Source organism: Sorghum bicolor, chromosome 3 (assembly GCF_000003195.3).
Source record: "Sorghum bicolor cultivar BTx623 chromosome 3, Sorghum_bicolor_NCBIv3, whole genome shotgun sequence".
NCBI lineage: Eukaryota > Viridiplantae > Streptophyta > Magnoliopsida > Poales > Poaceae > Sorghum > Sorghum bicolor.
In genome coordinates this window covers 46,621,707-46,646,386 of record NC_012872.2, presented here as the reverse complement: position 1 = coordinate 46,646,386, position 24,680 = coordinate 46,621,707, and the positions used below count along the sequence as shown (strand labels likewise).

General features: G+C 42.1%; 1 protein-coding gene across 1 annotated transcript in view; it reads right to left on the bottom strand.

Moving 5' to 3' along the window:
- LOC110433701 overlaps positions 1-22,923 on the bottom strand; it is a 28,133-nt gene extending 5,210 nt beyond the window's left edge. Inside the window, exons 1-6 of the mRNA XM_021456216.1 lie at positions 22,478-22,923; positions 22,336-22,398; positions 21,646-21,735; positions 18,636-21,139; positions 5,354-6,419; positions 3,254-3,299 (exon numbers count right to left, since the gene is read on the bottom strand). Coding sequence (XP_021311891.1) covers positions 3,254-3,299; positions 5,354-6,419 — 1,112 coding nt within the window. The 5' untranslated portion in view covers positions 18,636-21,139; positions 21,646-21,735; positions 22,336-22,398; positions 22,478-22,923. The remainder of the gene's footprint in view (positions 1-3,253; positions 3,300-5,353; positions 6,420-18,635; positions 21,140-21,645; positions 21,736-22,335; positions 22,399-22,477) is intronic.

Below are 24,680 nucleotides of genomic sequence, written 5' to 3'. Positions count from 1 at the left end.
CTAACCCAGAGATGAGATCTTGTTTGAACGCATGTGTACCTTTAAGGCATAAAACCACTGCAGAAACTCTTGAGTCCATCCTTGCTCAGGGACGAGCAAGAGGTAAGCTTGGGGGAGTTGTTGACGGTCCTTAAGTACCAAATATAATCATCAAATAAATAAAGAAAAGGATCCAAATGCAACCAACATCTAAACTTAGGGTTTTATCTAATAGAATTCCACGAGTTTTGGTGTTTGTCTATTTCTGCAGGGGGTTATCAGGAAATATGGAAGAAAGGACCACACGTCGGGTTTACATAGAGATATTAACGTGCCGCGCAATTTTCTATCATCTAGAAGAATCCAGAAGCCACGAGAACGAACGGGAAGGTGATCGGGCCCGAGGGCAGGGCGCCCGCCCTCCCCCCTAGGGCGCCCGCCCTGACCTAGAGTCCAATCAGGACTTGCTTCGGGAGTAACGCTCCACCGACCTAAAGGATCAAGGATAACCATTCAATCAATGTCGGTTTGATCCGACGGCCCACGTTCACCTGAGGGGACGATATAAGCAGACCCCCTGGCCCGTGGAGGAGAACAAGTTCATCATAGAGTTGAGAGGAGCCCTCGAAGGAATACCTCTCCTCTAAATAGACTTAGGGCTTAGCATCCAATGTGAGAGTAGAATATGTTCTTCTAAGTTCTACTAGATTGAGAGAGATAGAGTGGAGGTGTAGATCGGAGGAAGCCCGACCTGTCGGTGTCTACCTCGAGGTTGTACCTGTGGGATCAAGTCTCCTAACCTGAGGCTTGCTCCTAGGATTCTTCAGTAATTCGACTTCTAAATTCTAGTAAGTTCTTGTTCTTATTGTTCTTTGGTTTATGAGTTTACTTTAATCTCTTCCGGTTGAGTTTAGAGTAATCATTGCTAGCGTAAACGTGGTGTTTGGGCTAGGGTACTCATAGATATCCCCTGACTAGCTAGACCGTGGTAGTAGCGAGGAACGTGACATTTCCGAGTTACCTTTGTATCCCACATCTCGTTAGCAGGACGGGTAGGGTTTATAGGTGTGGGTCGAACATCCTTTGTGGTGTCTAGATTCCGTAAGCTTCTCCAATAGAACAGTAGATCATCCTTACCAAGGTTAGAACGAGACTACGGTTGTAGTCTTCTCACATTCTTTGTAGCCTAAAGGATAGTAGCAATAGATTTGGTTAGTCAGATGCACGCTTTCTCCCAGTGGTAAAAATATAAATACGATACTCTGGATAACCTCCCGGGTGAAGTGCTCACCGATATCCGTGCGCTTGCGGATCATTTCCTGATGGCGTTACCAAATATCAACACTTGTCATTCATCCGATCTTCTTGCTCCACTCCTGGAAAGGTTAGTGACAAGAATACCCGAAGGAATATTTCTACAATTATCTTTATATGCTCAATACACAAGGTAATGTTGCAAATAATTAGAAGTTCATGTTATGATCTGATAAGTGCTTGTTTTAGGACACTAAGCTTGTCCTTGGGAAACCATCAAATTATGTTGGTGGAGTGGTTTCCCCTCCAACGCTGACCTGTATCAAGATCAACTCAACGAGATCTACAGTATTTATTATATACATCGACAACTGCCCTTTTAAATTTTTTATAAATAGAAAGAAAGAGGGGGTTGGAGATCTCAAATGTGGTGATGTTGGAGAGACCAATAGATTGGGAAGGTGTTGCATATGAGCATGGAGTAAACGAAGTGGCTATGAAATAAATTCCATGCTCATTAATGTTATCTTCGTCTCCAATCTGAATATTTGGAGTTTCTCCTAGATTGGTCTCGCCTATGCCCTCTTCTGTAGTTGGATGAATCTCATCTTCAAAGGGAGTCAAGAACTCATCATTTGAAATTGAGTCAAAGTCAGAATCCATTAAGGCTTCTTCCTTGTCCATCCATTTAATGGTGATAGCACATGGATTTTTAATGCCCTCTAGCCATTGATGTTGCTCTTCTCGATCCTCCTTGTGGTCTTGGTGACTCTTATGCATGGGATGTGTCACACCCATATTTTAAGAACAAAATATGATGCATAGAAGACTCATATGTGCCCCAGGAATAGTCGCACATATAAGTAGACAAATCTCAAATGTACCATTGCAGTGTTTATTACATAGCGGAATATAATATATCACATAGTCTCATACAAAAATGATAGCATGAAGTAAAACAACGCTCTCGACGGAAGCTCCACACAGGGACACTGTTGACTGGTTGACTCCAAACCTAGTACTCATAACGGTAATCCTCATTCCAGTTATCTTCATTAGCATATCCTGAGGTGTTGGGAAATTATAAGAGTGAGCACATATCGTACTCAACAAGTATAACTAGGGGTTCATGAGGCTCAAATAGCTGACACTGGTTTGACTGCATTCAGCTTTTAATAGTGGATAGCATGTTTATTCATTGGATAGCAAATGTCAAGGTAGCATAAATAATCCATTAATCACATGATCTAGTGTAAGCATAATTAATTCATATCATAAACGATAATCAAATAAACATAATAACATAACAAGCTCATCATCTTAATGTAGATGTCCCCAAGGCCGCTCCTGACCATGAGCTCGGCTAGTATACCAGTTTTACACTCTGCAGAGATTGTACATCTTTACCCATGAGTCATGATTTACCCTTTCGCCCGAGGTAGCTAATCTCTTAACCCCCTTCCTAGGGAAGTCGGCAGGGATCACTATGAAGCCTTTCGAAAGTTCGTCTAACAAGTTAGGGCCGCAAGGTTTCCTTTGCGCGCAGATATAGAGCCCCCCTTCCGATGGCACAATGACTCGCAGCCTATACTCATACAGACAGAGGCCACACTATACCCAAAACGGTTCAGCCCCTCCGCCCTTTCGGGTAACCTCTAACAAGCTAGAAAAGGTCTTCATACTGAGCTAAAGCCAGAGCCATTATAGCCCTCATGGTTGCACTGTTATCCCAGGTGATCACGTACAGACAAGATCTCATACAGTTATTTGTCATTCTTTTATTTTCATTGCATAGCTATTAATCATCTTACAAGATCACGGATTATATCAAGCACTAGCACATCTACACCAAATGCATATCAAGTAGGTAGCAAGGAATCCAGGTAACAATCATCTATGATTTTGCTAAGGTCGACAAGGTGATAGCATGCATATGATATATATGTGTAGTTATAAGTGAATAGGTAACAAGGATGATCCCAAGTTATACTTGCCTTGCTCAAAGCTCTCCTGAGCCTGCTGGTCTTCAAAAGCTTGGTCTAGATCACCTACGTACGGCTCACCGTCTATTCCCAAACATCAATCAACAACACGCAATCCAATGGAGACAATCATACACAAAGCAAACAAGGTATAATTAGAACATTACACCAAACAGTGGTAAAACAAATATAAAAGTCTATGAAAATATCCTACGCATTGCTACGATCACACAAACGTAAAGTTCACGAAAATCAGAATTAAAACGTGAAAGATATGAATTTTCTAAGATTTCCTATAGAGAAATAATTAATTAAATAGTACCAGGAAATTAAAAAGTTCCAAAACAGTAAACTAACATTCTAACATGTAGAGCATGTAATTACGAATCTAACGGAATTTGAATTGACAAAAACGGAATTAAAATGAGCATTTTATGAGTAAAATAAAATCAGTGGCATTTCTGTAATTTCTGGAAAGCGCCTTTGAACTGAGCTGACAGAAATACGCTTTTAAATCTGGAAAACGTAAACTCCTCTAGGGCGCCAGGACCGCGGGTTCAATTAAGAGAAAATCGAGGGTCTCTTAAGAAAAATACCCCCCGAAGGGGTATCTTCTAATCCTGGCCGGTGATCTTCCATCGGGCGGCTGGGAAACACGCAGGGGGGCGCTGCCCCGGCATGGTGGTGCGCCATTTGCGCCACCGCGGAGCTCTCCAGCTTCGCCGACTTCTCGTCTCCGAGCACCAAAACATAAACCGAGACCATGGGCGCGTGGAGGAGAGTGCGGCGAACTCACCCAAGGGGTTTTCTCAGGCTAGAAGCGAACGGAAGTCTCGGGTCGCGGCCAACGGAGAAGCTCAGCACAGTGAGATCCAAACGCGGCGGCTAGGGCTTCTCGGGACGCTAAAGGTTGCAAAAGGAAGGTGCGGGGTGGGCTCAGCGCTTTATAGGGCTTGGCTTTGCGCGTTTTGGCAAGGAAATCTCGAAGTTTTCAGGATTGATTTGGCCACGGGACTCTCGGCCGAGTCCTGCTCGCATACGGCGAGAGGTAGGAGGAAGGCGACGCTGACACGCGGGCCCCAACCGTCAGCCAAAGAAAGGAGGGAGAGGGAGGGAAGTGGGGCGCGCGGGCCGCATGGCGCTTGGTGGGCCGCAGTGGGGAGGAGGCGGGCGCGGGGCTGGCTGGCCACTAGTGGGCCACGCGCATGGGAAAAAAAGAGCAGGCCGGGGGAAGGGAGCTGGGCCTCAGCCTGGATCCCTGGGACTTTCTCCCTTTCTCTTCTTTTTTCTGTTTTTATTTTCCAAAACATGTTTTCCAAAGCAATTTTGAGCAAAAACAAAGGGTAAAAACAGAAACACACAACACAAAATAAATGCTATTCTCAGCATGAATGCAAAAGCATGTTGCTACCCTTAAGATAAATTTTATTCTCCATAAAATTATTTATTTGCTAGATTCAAATGCTCACAAAAATTCTTAAATAATCAAATTAATTCCTATTAATTCAAAATCAAATTTTGGGTGTTACAAACTCTACCCCCCTTAAAAGAATCTCGTCCTCGAGATTGAGCAGTGCATAAACAAACCACTGTGGATATGGCCCTCTCCAAACATCCTCTCTTTATCAAGTTGCTTCTGCCTCTGAAAACCGATTCCATTGCACTAGCAAAATCAACGTCTTAGGTCAGGTAGCATACCTGGCATCTTATCTGAAAATCTATTCCCTACACAGTCCTGAAGATCAACACCATCATTCAGCTGATTCACTGTAGCGGTGGGTGGAGCCTGCACTGCTACATCCACACTGATTCTCTCTCCCTTCGGTGTTGTCACAACTACTACTTTCTCTTTGCACTTAATTTCTGTAGCATATTTCTTCATCCAATCCAAACCCAGTATCACATCTATGGCTGAGGTTCTCATAACCATAGGACTAACCGGGAAATCTACCCCCCTTAAAGAAAGACTTGCTGAGGGGCAACAATACGAAACTGGTATAGTCCCTCCCGATGAGTTTACTAGCATATGGGTTTTCATGGCAACTAGTGGAATGCTATGAACTCTAACAAATGCTTGTGATATGAATGTATGCGAAGCTCCAGAATCAAATAAAACATAGAGTTGATACTGAACGTACCCATCATAATCTCTGGTCCTTCCTGTACTGTCTCTGCAGCCACGTGGTTCACCTTTGCTCCATGAGAATTAGACTTTTGATTGTTGTTCTGCTGGTTGAACCTCTCTGGGCAATCATATGACATATGAACTTCTTTCCCACAGCGAAAACACCTAGTAGGGGTATTGGGAGCACTTCTCTTCATAGAGGTGGCAGTTGAATTCCCTGAGCGGAGAACCTGCTGACCACTCTGCTGTTGATTAGGATTACGCTGAGGTTGTTGGTTGCGATCCCATTGTCCAACCGGTCCCTGGTACCTCTGTTGATCGCCTTGCTGAGAATTGAAACGTTGGCGGTTGTTGCCTCCAGAACCTTGTGCTAGCATCCTCCTCTTCTTGTCCTGACCTTTGCGCATGTTATCCAACACAATAGCACGGTTCACCAGTGCCTGGAAAGTAGGATAAGTGTTTCCAGCCAGTTGCAATCTAAGTTCATAGTAAAGACCTTTCATGAATAGACGTTGCTTATCAGCATCTTCTCTAACTTCATTTGGAGCATAGCGAGCCAACTGCTCAAACATGTCATGATACTCAGCCACAGACATAGAACCCATCCTGAGAGATCTGAATTCTTCCTGCTTGAGCTCCATCATTCCCTCATTGATGTGTCGTGCTCGGAAGTCTCTGCAAAATTCCATCCAGGTGACAGGACGAGCATTGTTGGGACGAGCAGCTTGGTATGACTCCCACCATGTCTGAGCTGCTCCCTGAAGTTGTCCAGAAGCATACAACACTTTTTCCATATCATTGCACTGGGCTATGTTCAGTTGTCTTTCTACAGCACGAAGCCAATCATCTGCCTCCATAGGATCAGCTGAGTGTGTAAACACTGGGGGTCTTCCCTTCATAAACTCTCCACGCTTATCTCTCACATGAACAGGTGGTGGTGTTGGTGGGGGTTGTTGCTGTAGGTGCTGCATGAAAACGTGCATCATCTCATTCTGAGTTTGCATAAGTTCCTCCACAACAATTGGGGCATTGTCACCATTGCCACGGCCTCTGCCTCTGCCTCTTCCTCTTACTGCCATCTGCATTTCGAGGCATACAATCATGTCTTAGTAATGTCCAGCACGACAGTTACAAGAGTTAACGGAATCTGAAATTTTCTGGGTAACATCCAACATCAGCTGATCAGAAAATCAGTCATATCTCGAGTTCCAGAATTCAAAAGGATACATGAAGTACACCGTTGAAAAGATAAAGAAATTTTCTACAACTTTCATTTAGATCATATTACCAGATTCCAAAGTTAGGTTAATCAAAAACTGGGTACAACCGAAACTGTACAGAATTCCAGACTGCGTAGAAACCTCAACTTTAAACAGTCATAACTCACAGCTCATAATAGATATTATGGTCATTCTTGCGGCATTGGAAAGATATGAAGGTCTACTTGTTTCCAGAAAAATTTGATGAATATTGCACAAACAGAATGTGATTTATACCAGAATTTTTACAGACTGCTCCAGAAAACAGCAAAGGACATAAACAGGATTTTAACCAAACCCGACTATTTAGTCCATTAATCCTTATGCCTTAGGCCTATAGACTAAATGAAATTGTAGATAAAATATACAAGATCATTACACTCATTACAAAGATCCAAATCAAGCATAAGCATAATAACAAACCAAACCAAGCATCAAAGGTTTCACACTTCAAGCATTGACTCAACTTGCGGTGCTATCGTTCTCTTCCTATTAAGGGTAAAGGTCCTAAAACACCTATTTCAATGACGCTAGAAAGTGGTAAGACAAGGTTTTAAAAGCATACCAAGCAAGGATTGGGGATGAGAATAAGTCTTTAAAATAAGCAACAAGGTGAAGATGAATAGCAATGGAAAGGATATAGTATAGGAGAAAATATCAAGGTTTATAGAACAAGGATTTTATAGCAATTTCAAAACCTTAAGGCGACTGATTTCTAACTAGGCTTGCGTTCGACAGTCAACAAAGCTTTGATACCAATTTGTCACACCCATATTTTAAGAACAAAATAGGATGCATAAAAGACTCATATGTGCCCCAGGAATAGTCGCACACATAAGTAGACAAATCTCAAATGTACCATTGCAGTGTTTATTACATAGCGGAATATAATATATCACATAGTCTCATACAAAAATGATAGCATGAAGTAAAACAACGCTCTCGACGGAAGCTCCACACAGGGACACTGTTGACTGGTTGACTCCAAACCTAGTACTCATAACGGTAATCCTCATTCCAGTCATCTTCATTAGCATATCCTGAGGTGTTGGGAAATTACAAGAGTGAGCACATATCGTACTCAACAAGTATAACCAGGGGTTCATGAGGCTCAAATAGCTGACACTGGTTTGACTGCATTCAGCTTTTAATAGTGGATAGCATGTTTATTCATTGGATAGCAAATGTCAAGGTAGCATAAATAATCCATTAATCACATGATCTAGTGTAAGCATAATTAATTCATAGCATAAACGATAATCAAATAAACATAATAACATAACAAGCTCATCATCTTAATGTAGATGTCCCCAAGGCCGCTCCTGACCGTGAGCTCGGCTAGTATACCAGTTTTACACTCTGCAAAGGTTGTACATCTTTACCCATGAGTCATGATTTACCCCTTCGCCCGAGGTAGCTAATCTCTTAACCCTCTTCCTAGGGAAGTCGGCAGGGATCACTATGAAGCCTTTCAAAAGTTCGTCTAACAAGTTAGGGCCGCAAGGTTTCCTTTGCGCGCAGATATAGAGCCCCCTTCCGATGGCACAATGACTCGCAGCCTATACTCATATAGACAGGCCACACTATACCCAAAACGGTTCAGCCCCTCCGCCCTTTCGGGTAACCTCTAACAAGCTATAAAAGGTCTTCATACTGAGCTAAAGCCAGAGCCATTATAGCCCTCATGGTTGCACTGTTATCCCGGGTGATCACGTACAGACAAGATCTCATACAGTTATTTGTCATTCTTTTATGTTCATTGCATAGCTATTAATCATCTTACAAGATCATGGATTATATCAAGCACTAGCATATCTATACCAAATGCATATCAAGTAGGTAGCAAGGAATCCAGGTAACAATCATCTATGATTTTGCTAAGGTCGACAAGGTGATAGCATGCATATGATATATATGTGTAGTTATAAGTGAATAGGTAACAAGGATGATCCCAAGTTATACTTGCCTTGCTCAAAGCTCTCCTGAGCCTGCTGGTCTTCAAAAGCTTGGTCTAGATCACCTACGTACGGCTCACCGTCTATTCTCAAACATCAATCAACAACACGTAATCCAATGGAGACAATCATACACAAAGCAAACAAGGTATAATTAGAACATTACACTAAACAGTGGTAAAACAAATATAAAAGTCTATGAAAATATCCTACGCAGCGCTACGATCACACAAACGTAAAGTTCACGAAAATCGGAATTAAAACGTGAAAGATATGAATTTTCTAAGATTTCCTATAGAGAAATAATTAATTAAATAGTACCAGGAAATTAAAAAGTTCCAAAACAGTAAACTAACATTCTAACATGTAGAGCATGTAATTACGAATCTAACGGAATTTGAATGGACAAAAACGGAATTAAAATGAGCATTTTATGAGTAAAATAAAATCAGTGGCATTTCTGTAATTTCTGGAAAGCGCCTTTGAACTGAGCCGATAGAAATATGCTTTTAAATCTGGAAAACGTAAACTCCTCCAGGGCGCCAGGACCGCGGGTTCAATTAAGAGAAAACCGAGGGTCTCTTAAGAAAAATACCCTCCCAAAGGGGTATCTTCTAATCCTGGCCGGTGATCTTCCATCGGGCGGCTGGGAAACACGCAGGGGGGCGCTGGCGTCGGTCCGGCCAGCAGGGGGTGCCCCGGCGCGGTGGTGCGCCATTTGCGCCACCGCGGAGCTCTCCGGCTTCGCCGACTTCTCGTCTCCGAGCACCAAAACATAAACCGAGACCATGGGCGCGTGGAGGAGAGTGCGGCAAACTCACCCAAGGGGTTTTCTCAGGCTAGAAGCGAACGGAAGGCTCGGGTCGCGGCCAACGGAGAAGCTCGGCACAGTGAGATCCAAACGCAGCGGCTAGGGCTTCTCGGACGCTAAAGGTTGCAAAAGGAAGGTGCGGGGTGGGCTCAGAGCTTTATAGGGCTTGGCTTTGCACGTTTTGGCAAGGAAATCTCGAAGTTTTTGGGATTGATTCGGCCACGGGACTCTCAGCCGAGTCCTGCTCGCATACGGCGAGAGGTAGGAGGAAGGCGACGCTGACACACGGGCCCCAACCGTCAGCCAAAGAAAGGAGGGAGAGGGAGGGAAGTGGGGCGCGCGGGCCGCCTGGCGCTTGGTGGGCCGCAGTGGGGAGGAGGGGGGCGCGGGGCTGGCTGGCCACTAGTGGGCCACGCGCATGGGAAAAAAAAGAGCAGGCCGGGGGAAGGGAGCTGGGCCTCAGCCTGGATCCCTGGGACTTTCTCCCTTTCTCTTCTTTTTTTTGTTTTTATTTTCCAAAACATGTTTTCCAAAGCAATTTTGAGCAAAAACAAAAGGTAAAAACAGAAACACACAACACAAAATAAATGCTATTCTCAGCATGAATGCAAAAGCATGTTGCTACCCTTATGATAAATTTTATTCTCCATAAAATTATTTATTTGCTAGATTCAAATGCTCACAAAAATTCTTAAATAATCAAATTAATTCCTATTAATTCAAAATCAAATTTTGGGTATTACAGGATGTCTAGATAGATTCATAGGATCATTGGGAGGTTCAAGAGAAAGAGCATAGTAGAAATTATTAGGCTCAAGGATGGGTTTAAAGATAGGTTCGAACGAGTCATCAAAAGTGGTCATAGAAGGGGAGAAGATGAGATTGTCTTCTAAATGGTTTTGATCTCCTTCTATTGCATCACTTAAGACGCCATCCTTGAGTCTTTCTAGATGTCCATCAAAGGGATTGGATTTGAGATGCTTTCTAAGAGATCCCTTCTTAGGAAGGTTCAGACTATATGCACTCAAAGGTCTCTTATGAAGCAGGAAGTTTAAGCTTATCCCAAAATGAATTTCCAAAGGTAGAATTTCTTCTTCGCTTAGATGATTTTGGAGCACTACTAGTTTGGGTTGGATAGTCGAATCATGGGATTGAAATGTTTGGAAATCGGCTATTGAAACTTCCTTTCCTCATCTGGGAGATGATTCCTTCTTTATCTCTAAGATTTTTCTATGAAGACTAGTGCAAGAAGGATGTCCACGAATGAAGACATACCTTGCTTTACTAATAGATAAAGAAAGAAAAACTCTACTGAAGGTTATATGATTAAGACCAATGTGAAAATATCGAGAAAAAATATGGTCTTGTAGGGCTAGGTTTAAACCAGAATTTATAGAAAGATTAAAAGATTCCCTAGGTGTAGCTAAAAGTTCATTATCTTCTTGATTAAAAGATAGGACCTCAGCAATAGAAAAGGGTTGGTTTTGACCTATTGCAATCAACTCCAAACACAGATCATAATTAGAGGCAAAGAAAGGACTTGTTGACTCCCATGGTCTATGGCTGGTCTCCGAAGGTGCAAAAAATTCAATAATAGGTGTGGAATTTAAGTTATCCATAAAGATGGAAAAAATAAAAAGATAAAAGAATAAAATTATAAAAGTATAATACAAGATAATAGCAAGACTTAAAGTTATCTCAGCAAACCGTCTTTCTCCCCCGGCAACGGCGCCAGAAATGCTTGTTGATATTTGGTAACGCCATTAGGAAATGATCCACAAGCACATGGATATCGGTGAGCACTTCACCCGGGAGGTTATCCAGTGTATCGTATTTATATTTTTACCACTGGTAGAAAGCGTGCATCTGACTAACCAAATCTATTGCTACTACCCTTTAGGCTACAAAGAATGTGATTCGATGTGAGCGATGTGTAGAGAAGACTACAACTGTAGTCTCGTTCTAACCTTGGTAAGGATGATCTATTGTTCTATTGGGGAGGCTCCTCATGGAATCTAGACACCACAGAGGATGTTCGACCCGCACCTATAAACCCTACTCGTCCTGCTAACGAGATGTGGGCTGCAAACGTAACTCGGAAATGTCACGTTCCTCGCTACTACCACGGTTCAGCTAGTCAGGGGATATCTATGAGTACCCTAGCCCAAACACCACATTTACGCTAGCAATGATTACTCTAAACTCAACCGGAAGAGATTAAAGTAAACTCATAAACCAAAGAACAATAAGAACAAGAACTTACTAGAATTTAGAAGTCGAAATACTGAAGAATCCTAGGAGCAAGCCTCGGGTTAGGAGACTTGATCCTGCAGGTACAACCTCGGAGTAGACACCGACAGGTCGGGCTTCCTCCGATCTACACCTCAACTCTATCTCTCTCAATCTAGTAGATCTAGTCTACTCTCACATTGGATGCTAAGCCCTAAGTCTATTTAGAGGAAAGGTTATCCTTCGAGGGCACCTCTCAACTCTATGATGAACTTGTTCTCCTCCAGGGGCCAGAGGGTCTCCTTATATAGTCCCCTCAGGTGAACGTGGGCCGTCGGATCAAACCGACATTGATTGAACGGTTATCCTTGATCCTTTAGGTCGGTGGAGCGTAATCCGCGAGACGGGTCCTGATTGGACTCTGCAACAGGGCGGGCGCCCAAGGGGGAGGGCAGGCGCCCTGCCCCCGGGCCCGATCGCCTTCCCATTCGTTCCCGTGGCTTCTAGAGTCTTCTGGATGATAGAAAATTGCGCGGCACGTTAATATCTCTATGTAAACCTGACGTGTGGGCCTTTCTTCCATATTTCCTGATAACCCCCTGCAGAAATAGACAAACACCAAAACTCATGGAATTCTGTCAGATAAAACCCTAAGTCTAGGTGTTGGTTGCATTTGGATCCTTTTCTTTATTTATTTGATGATTATATTTGGTACTTAAGGACCGTCAACACCTACGAATGCACCCAATGTTGGGCCATGTGGTAGATCATAGGCATGATAATAATCCCATTGAGTCATATGTAGTCCACTCCCTGTATGTAGGACTAGTAGAACACGGTCTTCTAGGGTTGTCTTGTTATGATCCCAAACCTCTCTACAGTGATGTTCCTTATGCATAGATGAAGAGTCCTTTATGCTATATATATGATTGTATTTTTTGCTAATGTAGATGATAGACTTAATGAATTAGTAATAACTTAGGGATTCAAACTCTTAATTAATCTTGTAACACTTCTAGTGTTAGCCTTGCATGTTAAGCACTTGCATTGCATTAGCATGAGCATTATCACATTCACTCATAAGCATCATGCCATGATCATATGTCATTTCATGTGAAATTGTATGCAAAGAGTTGTTCGAATGCTTATATATGTGTATGCCATAGTAGAACCAATGCAAATAGGTGTCTATTGTCCCCACAAATACTTTAACTAAGCTTAGAATATGTTTTGGAACAACGTTCATGTTGGAGGTGTCACCCAAAACTTCCCCTAAGTCATGGTAACCCTAGTTTGACCTACTTTGACCTCCTAGACCCCTTTTTCAAAGACCTTTTATGAAAACAGTGTTAGAGACCTTGCATGGCAATGATCCCTAAATCAAAGTTGTAGCAAATTGTATAAGCTACAAAAGTTATTCTGGGACCCTTTCATGAAAATGTATGTAACATGCTCAAAAGTGGCCCACAAGTCAGAAATTAGTGCTGTTTTTGCACTTAGTCAAATTTTTCTAAGTCCAGTGCAACACAGTTTCAAGGTAGGGTACTTGGGAGCTTTGTAGTTTGAAATCCATGGTGAATTAGATCATGTTTCTTAAACCAAAGTTGTAGAACTCATGTACCTCTGTCCAATGGAACAAATTTGAGCCAAATCCATCGAGTAGATTGCGAGTAAAACGTCGACAAAGTTTCAGTTTCAGTCGTCGTTGAAGTCTCAATCGAGTTCATCAGAACAGAGCTGGGGATCAAGGCGCTGCTGCGTGTCCGGCCACCTGTCGGCCATATGTCAACGGCGACCCCGCCAGTCAGCGCCAACACGTTCACTTGAGCGCCACGCACCTCCTTGACGCCTCAGACGCGCTCACTCCTAGCTCCAGCTCGTCTTCTTCCTCCCGCTAGAGCTCAACTGCGCTCCGCCATTGCACGGCGAACTCGCCAGTGCTCTACCCTGCATCCTGAGCCAAGCTACCGCGCACAGAGCTCCACTAGGACGTCCTCTACCTCGTCGTCGCACCCATGCATTGCCCCAGCCGAGCACCAGTGAGCCCACATTGCTCACTCCGCCGTGATTCTACATTGCTGGAGTAACCCCGCGCTCACCGACGATGTGGCCAGAGCTCTCTGGTCCACCTCCGGCCATGATTCCTTCTCCTATCACTTTCTCTTGATTCACTGTTGCTCGGCATGAACCTCGACTGGGTCACCGTGGCCCTAGCTCGCCGGTGTACCGCCACACAACACCGCCGCGCCGCCATTCTTGACGGCGAAGCACCTCCGGTGCAGTAGACTTAGGGAATCCTACCTCAATCGACATGGAAGAGAGAGGAGAGCACGATGGTGCCCTTGGCTGCCGTGGAGACCTCGCTGTCGTCGAGTTCTCCAGTGGGGAAGCCTCGGCCCTCACTGTAGAGTCACTGACGCGTGGGTCCCTCCCTGTCACCCTCTACCTCCCTATCCCTCTATTTTTGTTTTTGGGCAGATTTGGTGTTGTTTTTGTAAATTCCATAACTCGAGTTTTGCATATCCAAATTGAATGATTCAAATTTGGTTATGTTCTTGAGTTAATTTAGTTTTTAATAAAAATATGAAACATAACATGTTTTTGCAGAAATATTTAGTTATGATTTATCTCTTTTATTCCCTAATAAAAAGAGGGTGATTGTATCTTTAAATCTGTAAGTCATATGGCCATGAAAATTTAGGAGGATGGTAAGTGTAATGTGGTAGTGCCATAAACTTGGTGAGTGAGGGACGACCCAAGATGGCATGATACGTTCCCTCGAAGTCAGTGACCACAAAGTTGACGAACTCGATGCGGAAGTGGTCGGGAGTACCAAACTGTATAGGGAGCGTTATTTAGCCGAGAGGCGTAGAGCTTTGACCTTGCGATCACGTATCCTCTCGAGGTTGTATTTGTTGCCAGGCTATTCGTAGGTAGCTATAAAGTTGTCGATGAAAGTCTGGCGTAACTCCTTCCATGTGTCAAACTAGTTTTCTAGTAGGCCGAGTAGCCACTGGTAACCGGCTTGATCAAGGATGACGGGGAAGTACTTTGCCATCACGTGTTTGTCGCCTGTGGCTGACCGGACGTCAGTCTTGTATAGGGTGATCCAGTTCTCAGGATTCTCCTTGCCATCGTATTTCTTAAGCTTCTCTAGCTTGAATTTGTGGGGCCATATGACTTGCCAGAGATGAGGGATAAACTGCTTCAACCTGGGGGGGCCATGCACAGTATCATATTCAATGCGCCGGATGTTCTCATGGGCCGCCCTGTCATTAATGCGCTTGTCAATGTGGTCACGTACGTCCCGTGGTGGAAGGTTATGGCAGAGATCATGGTCTGCCCTCTGATTGACTTCTTGGTTGTGACCGTGATGGTCTTGACGACGTTGACGGGCATCTCGATCACGGTCGTTGTGGTGCTCCTCTTGATTGCGGTGGTCGTTATTATTTCTTCGGTGGGCGCCGCCTAGTGGTGATTGGTCATGACGGGAATCACTAGGTGGTGGTGAGACGTGACTTTGGTTACTGCAACTAGAGATGGCAGGCCTATAAGAGGCAGCCTGAGCCCATCTAATTAGATCTGCTGTTTGTCCCATGGCGGCGATCAGGTGTGCCCTTATGTTAGTCGGACATCCTGGTATTCTGGCGTGTTTGGCAGTCATTCGAGTTTTGCCATAGCGATAGCTACGTTGGCACTTGGGTTTTGAAAACCTATTGATTACTCATCATGTCAAAAACATCGTCAAGGTTTTGCTAGTTTATATGTCTTTGCTGCTCTTCTTCGTGTGCTCACCGTTGAGCGCAGTTGGCATTCCGCTGCTCGTGTTACTGCCTCTGGTCATCGGTTTCGCCATCAAGTGGCAGTTTGTCAATGCTAACGTTGAGGACCAGATCTCCTCGTCACAGTGGGAAGACTAGAAAGCGAGGGAAGCCTAGAGGGTATGGAGGGAAATCCATATCGTACTCATCATCCTCGAGGTGCAGAACCTCGGTCGGTCGGGACAGACCCAGTGCTAGATTGTGTGCTTGAAGTGTCGTTCTCTGGGACAATATAGATGGAGACCATGTTGACGAAGTGGCGTGTTTGGCGTGCGCCTAAGGTACGCTAATCCTGGATTGGTTCTGTCAGCGTAGAATCAGCGAATAGCAGATGTGTGTGATGCGAGGCCAGTGCAGCCGAGTTGCGTAGGCCGTGAGGAAACACCAATCACTGCCAATCTGAGGGGTTACTTTAGTCTGAACGGTCCGTCCTTCTAGGGTGGCGGTGATCATTAGATCTATTTCCAACTATTTGTGTGTAGTGACATGAGTTGGTCGAATAGATCTGTAATGATCAATTTGGTCTGGTCTGGTAGTCTGACCCGAGATTGAATCTACCAGAGCTAGGGTTTCAAAGAGCTTGAGGTCGACCTGGTCGATAGCCTCAAGCAGATCGGCGTTGCCAATCTGCTTCTCGTTGTATCGGGGAAGTGGAGGACGTGTCGTCGACGCAGTTGGAGACGTTGTCAGAGTCGTGGTAGTCGTGGCTGACGTGGTCGTGGTCGCAGCCGACGTGGTCGAAGAAAAAACTGGCGCAGATTAGATCTGTGTTTCTTCTATGATCGTGGCGGTGAAGCCGTCGGAACCGGTCATCCAGGTGATCTGACCAATGGTGAACGTGAGGCCTCCTGCCACGGATGCGGAAGCGGGAATGATGACCATCTTGTTTATCTAGTACGCACACCCCTACCTGGCACGCACACCCCTACCTAGCACGCCACTATCGATAAAAGCTGGTCGGTAGTCTACTTTGGAGTATACCCTCGGTAGTAGATTGTCGGCACACAGGTGCGCAAGCTACGAACTAGATGGTGAGGCAAGACATAGGCAAGGATTTTATCCAAGTTTGGGCACCGTAAGGGCGTAATACCTACGTCATGCGTCTGATTGTATTAATACGAGGTGTTATGAGTTGCTCTAAGGGGTTCCCTTGCTCCTCCTTATATAGTCTGGGGGACAAGGTTACAAATCTAGAAAAATCCTAGTCAGTTACAATTGTCATAGATAGTACGATATCAATCTCTATTCTAACCGAACAGGATCTTACTTGATCTGCACGTCGAGTTTCCTTGCGCAGAACTCCGAGTAGGTAGATCAAGCTGTGACTCATCTTGTAATGGGCCAAATCACCCCGCCCAAGTCTAGCTGTAAGGGTATAGGGGTTTATACCCCCACACCTACAATGGAGCACATCTGAATGATATTTAAGTAGAAAGTGGCATCGCTATGTATATGATATACAAAAAGAATATAGGTTTGGTTGGGCAGCTATTTAGGTGTGCGGTGTTTTACATGATGTCGACCTTTTTTAGGTGTTGTACCATGTATGATGCTATCTTTGATGAAATTATGAAGTGAAAAGTAGCTAACTAGAAAATAATTTCGATAGACATTCAGTGATGGCAAGGTCAACACTTTGTGTTGGCTTATGTATCATAAGTTCATGGAGTAAAAATGTAGGGAATTAAAATAGATTAAGGAAAGTACCCTAGAAATTTTGATCTAATCAAGAATTTGGCTTTGAAGGAAAACAAAAATGCTAGATGTAAATAATAGACAGTAAAGACAAGATATGGTCCTCTACACTTAACATCCACTTGTCCAGCAAGCTATAGTGGATTAAGGAAGGGGACTATTTCTCATGAACTCAGATACTTCTTTGTGCTTTTTAAATGACTGAGTAAATAGTAATGAGTCAATATATTAATAAGAAAAATGAAACACAAAACGTAACAAATAAAAATAGTTATTTGTAATACCTAGAGAGGATTGTACTAAAGTTGAGCTATGTAAAGTTGGCACAATGTTCAGTCATCTTGTCAAAACCAATGAAACATATGTTCAAATGAAACATGGAAGCATGTGTAAACTAAGATACTTCATGGGATGGAACAAAGGAAAACCTATAGAATTAGATAACTAACCTAGATATGATCGAATAAAACCGAACACAATTGAAGTGTACATGTGTGGCAAATAGGTTGGCAGTAGCAGTGGCAAATAACATGTTTTCTGACATACCTAGAATTGGAACTGTCTTTAACGATTTGCAGGAATTGAAAACAAAAAAAGGCTATTTATTATGAGTAAAAGGATTCATAAATTGTTTTCAATCAATCTATTATAGCACATGCAATGGACATTGGCCATGTGGAGATGTATGCCTGTGATAATAAACTGGAAGCATCCATACACATAAGAAGGATGGTTGTGTGGGAAAAAGGGGGAAAATGGCTTCAAAGGAAATCAAAATGCTAGGTGCAAACAATGGACAATAAAGACAAGATAAGATGTTGTACCTACCTTAATTTCTAGTTCTTAAATTTAAAACATGTAAAACAAATGGTCTGTAATTTCAGGCCAACTATAGCAGGAAACTAAAAATTGAGCACTAGTTTGTTCAAATAAAAATTAGAAGGTTGACCTATTTCTTGGCTAGGCTCGTCAGCAATCCCATACTTGTTCTGGATGTCAACAACTCCTTATAGTCCAGACTCTAGACTTACGGTCCAAGCTGAGTTGAGGAGCCAAATTTGGGTAAGCAGAGCCTCTAGCTGGCATTACAGTCCTAAAACATTAAGCCAGATTACAGTATTGAAGTGAAAGAGAAAAGGATACATAGGCTGATGTATTCTGAATCAGAGGTTCCACAACATGCATATTTAAGTCAAAGACACTCACATAGGATTGACTCTCTAGAGATATTCTATCACCTTTAGTGTCAGAACTAAGTCCATTCTTGGCATCCATCAAGCCATAATTCTTTACACCTCAAAATCTTAAGTGTTAAGGAGTAGACAATAGAAACTAAATTGAATAGCCACAGAAGGACCCAACAATCATTCAGATTTGACTATAACAAAAAAACAGATAAAGGAACACTCAATATAAGATAATAACAATTGCCAAAAGAGGCAGTAGGCATGTAATATGTGTTACTGCGCAGAACAATGCATAAACAAACATCGAGTACAGACAAAGCGGCCTATGAAAAACTCACCAAGATGCCTTAACTCTTAGTAGGTATGTAATTGTGTCAAAAATGATTTTGACAGTAACAAGGGGCGTCCTATGAAACATTAAGGTTGGAGCTTCATACTGCAAGTTAGAAGGAAGCATGATGGAGGTGGAGATAAAACAAATAGACATTAAAGTAACTGATATAGGTTGTTTGGATTGAAAATATAATAAATTTCATAAAACACAGTTCTGGACCGTTAAGACATAATAATACAAAACTCTTAATTAGGTAAAAATCATAGCTATGGATTAGCATTTAAAAAATAAGTTACTGTTTAGCATTGAGATTTTCTTCAGATGGACAAAACAAATTAACATGAAAATTATCATTTCCATGGTGCTAAACCAAAAAAACACGGATATGCAGGTGATGTATGCAGTCCAGAAAACATCCAAATGGATTGAGAAACCTGAATATGCATGTGTTGAAAATGCATGCAGTTATTTGTGCATGGACCATATCACAACTCGAAGAAATACTATAATAAAATAAAATATGAAAACAAACAGTGTATAAGAATCATTTTGTCTTGACATAAAGCTATTCGGCAGTTAGTGGTAAGACATGGAGCAGAAGTAAAAGTACACATAAATTTCCAACTCTAAGCAACCTTAAACTACAACGATGTGTCAGTAGCAATAATTAATAGTGTTGGCCACCTAGGAGTCTAGGACTCATAACATCTCAGTAGAACTAAGTAAAACCATGTAACGACCTTAGTTGCACTGAAAAAACCTTGAACCGTACTTTAACATTTGTAAGTAGAGGTTTTAATAATGATTGATGGGATAGCGCAACACTTAATTGTGTACCAATGATATTTAAATAGAGTTCATAACTAGACGTCCCAATCATAACAAGGTATCCGTGCATGCAAAACTTTTAAAAGTATCATAACCAAGATAGAATTCTAAATGTATATAGCACTTGTATTCTCTGAGGTAGCATAATTAAGTTGCCATACTGCACCCAACTATATTAGTTCTAAAAGTAGTATAATAGAAAAAATTAACTGGCATGGTTCCTCTAGGCTAGTTCAAATATACATGCTTTGTTTCTGACGCACATATTATCATTGTATAAGTTGTAAACCAACATGGAGATGACACGAAATCTTACCATGTGCAATTATGCTTGTAAGTAGGAGTGCTCAAAAGGAGAAACATGTACTCTGTAGGTTTCTGAGAATCACCATATAGCAATAAAAGAAAAAAGAAAACCCAAGCAGCAGTATGCACACCTAAATTTCATTTGATAATACCAAAACCATTTTGGATGTGCAAATGCAAATTAAACCACAAAGCTTTTTTATATAAAGCTGAATTTGAAATGGTGTAAGTACGAGTCGTTCCAGAGTGTGGTCCAAATTTAAATGTTAGAGAATCCATGGTAATAGGAAGAAAATTGGAACAAGAATATTATTGAGGCATAAAATTTTTGAATCTACCATATAAAGGCAGATTATAGAGACACAATGCCCTAGATAGGTACTTGCACCCTGTTAGAAGGGAGCACAAAATTTGACAAATGGCGCATAGAGAACTTGATTGTTGAGAGTGAAATAAGCAAATAATTTGGCAGGAAAAGCATAACAGCCGCCTAACAGCGATATCTTTATTACAAAATGCTAAATGACTGGCAAATGAGTTGTGTCGGTATGTACATTTATAACAGGAAAATGTATTACTCAATGCAGTAGCATCCTAATGTTGGTGAACGAACCAAGTACTGTTAAGATAAAGCGATGCATTTTTTTGTTATGTACAAAGCATTGGAAATAAGATAGGGAAAATTGTCATACAATTTTAACGGTTGAATAAACAAAGAAAGGCACAGTGAGAATTCCCAAAAATAATTAGTTGGTGTTTGAACAGGCATTCCTGAAACAAAAACAGCTGAGTTAAATAAAAATTGCTAACAAATTAGGCAAAAAATCTTCATAACAAATGGATAGTTGCAAAAAAAATGTTCCTAATAAATGAAAAGCTGCTTTGCTCGTCATCTAGTTGTAGCACCTATATAGACCAAAGAAAATTGCAACATAAATAATAGTAAATCCCACTGACATTTCTGTCCCGCAAACCAACACGTTGTTTTAAAGGTCCATAAAATTTCTGCTGCAGCAACAAAGAAGGTATTTGTTTCAAAGCAGGTAGGATTTTTTAGAGGCCTCAGAAACATACCAATCATCATTTGTTTATCAACTTGGAGCTTCAAGGCATGCCGACAACTAGAGTATGTAGTAGGTCATGCCGAATACCTCACAAGCGAATGAACATCAGATGCTATCCTTGAGCAGTGGTATGGAATTTTCATCATAAGCTGAAGAATGGGAAAATGGCCAATGGCATATGCTGAGAACATTCCATTATAAGCAATGAGGATACAAATCAAAGCTTAAGGGGTGGTGAGCATGAGAAACCAGTTCCGGAGACATTTATCTCCTTTTTATGCTACAATACACGGTGATGATGTGGATGGGGCTGAGACGCCGGAGAATTCCCCATGATTCATATAGTTAAAAGAACTTATTATCAGCAGAAGAGTCTCGCTACTTAGGAAAGATTTAACTAAGTATAAAAATCAGACAACAATATAAACTTATCATCATATAAATCTTTGTTATTGGAGGTTAACAAATGGATTCATTTTTCTTTGGTTGCAGTTATATAACTACACATGTTAATTTAATAATGTATCATCCAAAGGATTACCCTATCTCTATTTTTACTAAAGACACTTCGTGACACCAACCAATACGAAGGTATATACATGTAAAAACCTGAACCTAACTAAGGAATAACAAGAGCATCAATAATCATATAATTTATGTTTTATTATTTCTACAGTTCTAGCTTGCCGTAGATGTCTACATCAATACTTGAATCCTTGGAGTACTTTAGGAGTGAAAAATGAACATGATACCATTTTTTAAAGCAAAGACAATTGACACTCCAAAGCATCCCAAACTATATGAATAGAAATGTACCTTAGTTAGGATACTGCATGCGTAGCTATAGAGAGCCTCAATCTTTTACGCGAACTATTAGGAACCAAGACACAAACTTGTCCATCACCCCTAGATAAATTCAATACAAATTTAGTGGTATCTTGAAAAGGCTTGGAAAAGGAGAACATGCATAGAGAAAAAAACAAAAGATTATCTAATGAATCATGAGCCCCTATTTAGGTCCATATGGTTCTAACCCTGCCGCGTCCCCCACCCTCCCATACATGAATCATGCATGTATAATCACGAGCGTATTCAAGAACTGCTGCAAAATTAATCTGACAAAGAAAAGGACTTATAGGGGAATAAACAAGGCATAAATCTGAACAAAAAACATCTCATTAATCACCGGGCAAATCAAATACAACTATGCATTCACCGGGTAACAAATCAGAAGAAATAATTATTGGACTCTATGAAATTAAACACAAAAGGTTAAGCGTTGATTGGTTAGCATGAAACATCCATAAAAAAGGTTTAGATTTATAAGGGATCAGACAAGGCAATAATCTGCACAAAACGTATCACGTAATGACCAGCCAAATCTACTGCATCTGTACATTTCAGCGGGTAAACAAATCTGAAGAAATAAATCTTTGTCTCTAGCAAACTAAACACTAAAGCTGAAGCACAAAATATGGAAGGAGAATCACCCACAGTGCTCCGTACCTGGTGGCTGGGTTTTGGGCAGTAGGAGAGAGGGGAGGAGCAGAGACATTACAATTCATCAACCTGCAGTACGGATGATAAGAGGGACATAGAGAAAACTGCAATATGATCGATACAGAGGAAAGGGATGGCCTTGCTTCACCTGGGAGACGCTAAGAAATGAATTGAGCAGAGGAGACACCACCATCAGAAATGTCGGAGGCAGCCATGGCGGTGCAGCGCATGCCAGGAATCACCGCGGCCAGATCCGAGCCCACCATGGCACCTAGGGTTTCTGCAGAGCAAACGTGGCTATGGTCGTGGGGAGAGAGAAAGGGAGAGGATGCAGGGGGAGGAGGAGCAGCAGAGCCGCCGTCGCGCCGCCTCGGGCCAGCCGCACGAGCTGGCCACGCCGCCCACCGCCGCATCGGGAGGGCAGGGGAGAGAGAGATAAAGGAAGGGGAGGGGAGAGAGGAGGAAGAGAAGGACGAGGTGGTAGAGGAGGACGAGGGCAGCCGCGGCGCGCGGCTGGCACCCGACGTCGTTGTCGTTGCCCCTATTGTGGCGTCGGGAGGATGGAGGAGGGAGCAGCCTGCGGTCGGCATCGGGAGAGAGAGGTATCGAGGGAAGTTTGTGGGTCTTTATTTTGCCCACGCTGTAAGGCCTTGTTCAGTTCGCACAAACGGGTGAAAAACGGCACTGCAGCACTTACGTTTTTATTTGACAAATATTGTCCAATTATAGAGTAAGTAGGTTCAAAAGATTCATCTTGCGGTTTACAGATGAACTGTGCAAATAGTTTTTGTTTTCATGTATATTTAATGCTCCATGCATGTGCCGCAAGATTCGATGTAACGGGGAATCTTAAAAAATTTTGCGAACTAAACAAGGCCTAAGTAGGGGATGGAGAGGTATTTGTGCGGCGCTTTTTTTTCCGTGAACATTACCACAAGCTGACGTGGCTAGCCTCAGACGCCGGAGAATGCCATCGAATTGAAGTAGGTAATATAATATTGTTTCTTTTTCTGGGCTCCATTATCATTAGTATGGTAGTTGTTTTTGTCATTAGAAAGGTGAAAACTCTCTGTTGCGCACTACGTTAGGTGTTAAATTAGCACCCATCTTAAACTTTATTCATAGCTTAGTGACTCCGAGACAATGTGCAATTTAGGCTAGAGGTGTTAGAACTCTACCCCTCTTTTCTGTCTATATGTTTAGATGCTTATATTTTCGTTTATCTCTGAAATAGAAATAGAGGATGCCTTCACATGGGAAAAATAAATCAAGTTGCTTATAGTAGAGTAAAAAAACAAGCCACAAATATTCTACTCGCAATAAGTAGTAGAAAGGGTGCAGAGTATCTAGATCTGAACAAAAACAAACCGGATCCGGTCGTAAACACCTTCAAGAAGACAAAACATAAAGGGATCAAGAAGGCATACTCTGGTTCAAACCATAGTCACTCACCTTCTGCCACCTAGAGACGATCGACGACACTCTTTGACGAGCCCCCAACCGGGAACCCTAACAGCAACACAAAAGAAGAAAACGAGAGTGCGAGGGAGCGGAGGGTGAGTGAAAGCAAGAGAGTGGCAGAGGGAGTGAAGAATGAACCACTAACCCTAGCAAGGGCACTGGGGATTGAGGCTTTTATTCGGTGCCTTCAGCGGGCCAAGGCAGTGGAGCTTGTGCGACTAGTTCAGGCTCATGAGAACAACCGATTCGATCATGTCCATGAAACCACCCAAATATACAAAATGGGTTTATAGAAGGTATGACTACCAAACCAAACAAGCCTAAATTGTATTAGGCCTTATTTAGTTCTCAGCAAAAAAAGTTTTTTGAGCACTGTAGCATTTCCGTTTGTATTTGATAATTATTATCTAACCATAAACTAACTAGGCTCAAAAGATTTGTCTCGCAAATTATAAGAAAACTGTGTAATTAGTTATTTTTATCTATATTAATGTTTCATATATATACCGTAAGATTTGATGTGATGAAGAATCTTAAAAAGTTTTTAGATTTTGGGTGAACTAAGGCCTTATTTAGTCCACCCCAAACCAAATTTTTTTCAAGATTCCCCGTCACATCGAATCTTGCGGCACATGCATGGAACATTAAATATAGATGAAAACAAAAACTAATTGCACAATTTGACAGTAAGTCGCTAGAAGAATCTTTTAAGTCTAGTTACTTAATGATTAAACAATGTTTATCAAAAATAAACAAAAGTGCTACAGTATCAAATCCAATTTTTTTTATCTAAACAAGGAATCAAAACAAGGTCTTACACAAGTCTGGGTCTTACATACCAAACACAGGGATCGGACGTGCAACTAAGGCCTTGTTTAGTTCCTCAAAAA